Source organism: Tachysurus fulvidraco, chromosome 19 (genome assembly GCF_022655615.1).
Source record: "Tachysurus fulvidraco isolate hzauxx_2018 chromosome 19, HZAU_PFXX_2.0, whole genome shotgun sequence".
NCBI lineage: Eukaryota > Metazoa > Chordata > Actinopteri > Siluriformes > Bagridae > Tachysurus > Tachysurus fulvidraco.
In genome coordinates, this window is record NC_062536.1 from 16,044,541 (window position 1) to 16,050,540 (window position 6,000).

Here is a 6,000-nt window from a genome sequence, read left to right on the forward strand (position 1 = left end):
AGTACATGTCTGTTTATTTTCTTAGTTGTTGAGCTCACCCATCCACATATAAATTATCGTTCCTCTGATGATTTTTGCTCCGGGGCTGTTTTATAGTTGGCCAGCTTTACATCATGGACTCCTGGTCTTTCTCTTCTGGTCGCGAACATGCAGAGCCCATGTTATTTTGTGGCATAATCCCTTCATGAAGAAAGCAAATAAAACAGGCCGTTTAATTTGCAGAAAAATAAACTGGCACGTTCGGCACTGCATTTTTTCAAGATTAGCTTCCCTGAGGTGTGCTGCTGAAAATACTCTGTAAAAATGTTTCTGCTGCTGAGAGCTGGATCATGACGCTCCATCATGGCTTGTTTGTAAAGGTTTGTGTTTCCACTAACGTATTAATTTTAATTGCTTTTTACATTTAAATATTTGGAAAAACGACAAAGCACCTCTGAGAGTAGCTGCTAGTTCCTGGATCTTGACGGGACCTGTGTTCTTATCACAAATGTTCTGTTACACCAGATGATTAACAACTTGATGTTGTTATAAATTTTTTCTCTGTTTCTCTCTCGTGTTCATGCAACCTCCATTTTGTTTTTGCAGTCATCTTGTCTTATTTATTTATTTATTTATTTATTTATTTATTTATTTATTTATTTATTTATTGTCAGTTCAAGATGTAGAAATGTTTAATATGTTTGTTAAATTAAAAAAAGCCCATTACAGCTTATTATGTGGAAGATTGCTAGCTTTGTGCCTCAGAACAGGTCATGATGCTGTGTGCAAAAGTGTGTACACTGATTTACAGGATTATAACTTGTATAATCTTCAGTACTTGCAGGTTTCAGTGTAATCTTAAGCTTAGGACAACAATATGCAAACAATAATACATTTATACTTGGATTTCAACAGACTGTGTAGACTTATTGCTAATGTTTGCTCCATAGTTTGAAAATACTTTAACATTTGTAATAACTTACAAATATGACTAAAGAGATACATGCTATATTTATAAGTTTCAGTGTTCAGTAGTCTTTGACATCATCTGCAAACATGGAAAAAATCCTGACCAGGACCAATAAAACAGCTAAAACTGAAGCTAAACTGAGCTTATTGCCACTCTACAGAGATTATAGAGGAAAGTAAATCCACCATATTTCCACCGGACTTTCCTGCCCCAGTGTACACATATATAAACTTGTCCACATGTATGAGGACATTGATTCACTTTTACTTAATCACCGCAGATTGATCTTAAATTAGATTTTACAGCTGAAGACCTGAGGATATTCTGCTATGATTCTAGTGGGAAATTGAACGTGAATAGAGAATTCGATTAAAGAGTCAGCACAGTAGATGTGTTTCACAGCCATCATGTCACATTATTTCAAGGTAATGTGAGAATTATGTGACTGATAATGGAATGTAGAAATCACGCACACACACACACACACACACACACACACACACACACACACACACACACACACACACACACACACACACACACAGTATAAGTATGTGTGTGTTTGTGTGTGTGTGTGTTTGTGTGTGTGTGTTTAAGCCTGTATGTAGAGTATGATTTACTCTACATTGAAAGCTAGGCCGTTTTCTGTTATTTAAGGATCTTTCATCTGAGTGTAAGCGTGAGACTGATCATATTAATATGATTTCATTATTTAATATGTTACTGTTTTGTTTCTTCACACACAGACATAGACGAGTGTCTGGAGAATAACGGAGGTTGTGATCATCTGTGTAAAAACACAGTAGGCAGCTTCGAGTGCAGCTGTCGCAAAGGTTATAAACTCCTCACCAACGAACGCACGTGTCAAGGTAAGTGATGCTCAGGCCACAGAGAGACCGTCACATCTACTGCCACTTTATTGTCACAGTGTGTCCGATCAATATATTCTTCCACTGACGATAATGTTAAAAATGTCGATGTTGCTTTATAGCTAAACAGCTCCATATTTAATCACCTTAAACAGTAAATAACTCATAACCCCTTAATTCCCTGGACACGTCACTGGATTTCTTCACTCTGAAAGTTTTTAAAATGATGATCGTTGTAACAGGAGACTGGTTAGTTGTGATGTCATTTAAATGACCTCTTTCTGTGACAATTAAGTGATTTTGGGTCACGTTTACTGGTGAACTGGACCAGACTGTTTGAATATCCTTTTTTTTATCTGTTTATCTATTAATTTCTCTCCCTTCTTCTCAATCACTTCGTCTCTCTTATACTCTATCTCTCTTTTATCTCTCTTTCTTCCCTTTCTTTCTCTTTTTTTGTCTTACTTGTTTTCTTTTGAGCATTTACATTTTTATTCATATTGTTATTTCTCTCTTAATCTCTCAAGAATTTATCAAGAATTGACTTTATTATCTCTTTTTAATTATTTAATTTATTCAGGAAGGATTTTGTGTAAACTATTTACCGACATCATAATCATCATTAATATTATTATTATTATTATTATTATTATTATTATTATTATTATTATTGTATTTTTGTTGAATGCATTTCTAAACTTGATATTATGAGATAAAGTCCACTGATATCAGCTCTAGATCGGCTCAGAGGACATGAATGAGGACATGAATGATCGGCTCTGATTCTATGAAACTGTTTCACCAGAAGTGTCTCATGTTCAATGTTGCATTTTTTTGTCTCCGCTTCAGACATTGACGAGTGCTCATTTGAGAGGATGTGTGATCACATCTGCATCAACTATGAAGGAAGTTATGAGTGTGTATGCCAGAAGGGTTACACTCTCTATGGCCTCACACACTGCGGAGGTGTGTACATGCACACACACACACACACACACACACACACACACACACACACACACACACACACACACACACACACCCCACACACACAATGTCTGTTTACTGAGGTACTTTATGAGATGCAGCGGATGGCTGATGACAGCTGCTCACACTTTATGGCTCCTGAATAGACAAATAAACCTAATAGTAATGTTTTCGTGTTTGTTTGTGTGTGTGTGTGTGTGTGTGTATGTGTGTGTGTGTGTGTGTGTGTGTGTGTGTGTGTGTGTGTGTGTGTGTGTGTGTGTGTGTTTGTATGTGTGTGTGTATGTGTGTGTGTGTGTGTGTGTGTGTGTGTGTGTGTGTGTGTGTGTGTGTGTGTGTGTGTGCCTGTTTGTGTGTGTGTTCTGTAGTAGAATTTTTATAAAATATAAAGAGCTCATATTGTTTGACTACATATTCAGTTTTGGGTATTAACTGTGCAAATGGATGCCATCTTGTTGCCTTAATTTAGTAAGATGTTCCTGTGTTTATATGCACTGTGTGTGTTGCAGATATCGATGAGTGCAGCATCAATAACGGGCGCTGTGAGTACGGCTGTGTGAACACACAGGGCGGTTATGAGTGTGGATGTCCTCCTGGTAAGAAACTCCACTGGAACAAGAAAGATTGTATTGGTAAGTCTTGGTATTTTTTACATTCGTCTCTATAGACTAATTTTTCAACCATCATGTCTACATTTGTACACATGCATCTGTGTGTTTGGTGTTTCCATGGTGACCATCCCTGGGTGGCCATCAGAGGCGGTGACCTGTCTACCCAATGGCAAGCCGGCACCTCGCGCTCTGCTCAGCTGCACTAAGACAGCCGGAGTGGAGACGTGTTCTCTGTCCTGTCCGTCAAACGCCCTCTTCCAGGCAGGTCAGTGTCTCAGCTCAGGTCATGTAGCATCACATTATGGTTAAGAGGTGTGGGATTACCTCATATTCACATCAGAATTTGTAGGAAAGTAACAAGTTTATGTTAAAAAAAAATCATTACAATGATGTCACCCTGCACTAGGGTAATGGCTTATTTGAATGAATCCTTGAAATCATAATAGAGACAGATTAGGGGAGGGCATTATTTTTGTATGTAATCAATTATACAATTGGAGTTAGAATCTAAAACCATTTGGTGTTTTTACAGTTCTGATTATTATTTCCAAAACAAACATGACCTAATATGTTTAATTCCTTTTATCCAAGAAGCTTTTTTTATCGCAAGACCACAGCAATTTGCTAACAAATGCATTTTTAATTCCATTTTTTCCATGCTGAATAGATAAAAATGTATTTGTCATAAATCAATTTTATTGATCACTTACGCCAAATATACCTGTACACAGTATGATGTGAAGTGACTGCTCGTGACAAAATAGAATTTGTTGTAATTATTCTAGAAACAGTAATATAGTTTATAGGCCTATAGTTTATAGGATTTTTTTTTATTGAACCCTGAACTTACCACACAGGACGCACACAGTGACTACATGGTACATTCATTCTCTGCTGTCATCTGGTGGTATTCACTAGTCATCACATGTTATAAGCCACAGCACTGGACTGTAAGGTGGTCTTAATACTCTCAGTATCATCCTCTTTCTGTTAGAAGAAATATTCAAGGTTTTAGGTGTTTAGTGGGAATTTTAAATCAGATATTCTTTTGTCTCAATTTCCTGTTACATGGCATGGATCAGTGATAATTGAGGTTGGTTATATGCTTTCTTTAGACAAGATTAAATTACACTTTGCGCACTAGTAATTTGGTACAATATGTTATGCATGGATGAATTCTGTATGTGACATCATTGAGATGCACGAGCACATGAAGTAAAGGAAAAAAACAGAGAATATGAACTAATCATACAGTATAGTTTAGTTTCCGTTAAAATTGGAAGTTGTTGTCAGGGAAACGGGGGACCAACGGCAGGGAGAATCAGACCCAAGTGCAGGGACAGACATCAAACAAGGGATACATAGGAAAAATATAGCAACTAAAATACCAAACAATATATAAAAACCAAAGCCATAAAACAGTGAACACCAGGTAACAAACAAGAACAAGAACTCAGCAAACACGCGCAAGACATCTGGTATAAATTGGGGAGGTAATTAGCGAAACACAAGGGACGGGTGTGTAGAGGCAGGAACAGATTAAGGATTGGGTGGGGAAAACACATGCAAGGGCACAAAACAAACAAACTCACATGGCACAGTGGATAAACAAACCAAGCTATCATTGACAGTACCCCGGAGGAACATACTGAGGGGGTTCATCTTCTGACGTGTGTCCAAAACTGGGCTGCATCCCCACAGGATAATATCCACAGAAGACCAGGAAAAAAACAAAAACAAAAACAAAACAAAACACCGGCCAGTAACATCCTCTGCAGACAAGAAGTGAGGTGGCGTCCTCTGCGGGAAACAGGATAAAAGTGACGTGTCTCACAAGAACCGGAGCGAGCACCAGAGAAACAGATCAGACAGGTAACATCCTTCTGAGACATAGGAGCGAGGTGGCATCTTCCATGGGAAGCAGGAAAAAACACAAGAAAACCTAAAAACAGGAAGAAACACAGTCCAGAAAAAAGTCATAGAAGACAAACTTAAATCTAGGAAAGCTGCCCGGAGGGCTTGAAATTTGAGCTCAGGGATAGCAAACAGGCATAATTTATGAACATTAACAGGGGGGACATAATTGCACCAGAAAAGAAGCCGAAACTAAAAAACTACATAAATAAATACACAGACTGTGACACCAAACAGAAACCACAGACAATCATGAAGACAAGGATTCCACACTGCAAAATGAAACATGGCAGGGATAAATAGGGGAAACAATTAAGAAAAATATGGGAGAGGTGTGCAATGGTGGGGAAAGAATTAAGGATCGGGTGGGGCAAATACACGTGTGAGTACAAACCAAACAAAGACACATGGCACGGGAGATAACAACCCCCTGCTGGAACTCCCCCTGGTGTGGAATTAACCAAGCTATCCATGACAGTTGTAAATCTTTACCTTTGAATCGGATATTAATTTGTACATGTGTACATGCTATTTCTGTGGTACTCTTATGATTTTATTATTCTTCTGAAATACTAAGACTTTTTCCTGACTATATAAACTTAATAAAAGGTTTACATTTGTCTTCAGCTTGCAAAAATAAATTTAGTATGCTCATAAGTGGCATGAATTT

General features: G+C 37.8%; 1 protein-coding gene across 4 annotated transcripts in view; it reads left to right on the top strand.

Annotated features, from left to right (window-relative positions):
* The window catches only part of scube1 (signal peptide, CUB domain, EGF-like 1), a 77,753-nt gene that overhangs the window by 61,045 nt on the left and 10,708 nt on the right, over positions 1-6,000 (top strand). For all 4 annotated transcript variants that reach the window (XM_027151489.2, XM_027151490.2, XM_027151491.2 and 1 more), the window contains 4 exons: positions 1,696-1,818; positions 2,668-2,784; positions 3,315-3,437; positions 3,562-3,681. In XM_027151489.2, the coding sequence (XP_027007290.1) occupies positions 1,696-1,818; positions 2,668-2,784; positions 3,315-3,437; positions 3,562-3,681 (483 nt within the window). The remainder of the gene's footprint in view (positions 1-1,695; positions 1,819-2,667; positions 2,785-3,314; positions 3,438-3,561; positions 3,682-6,000) is intronic.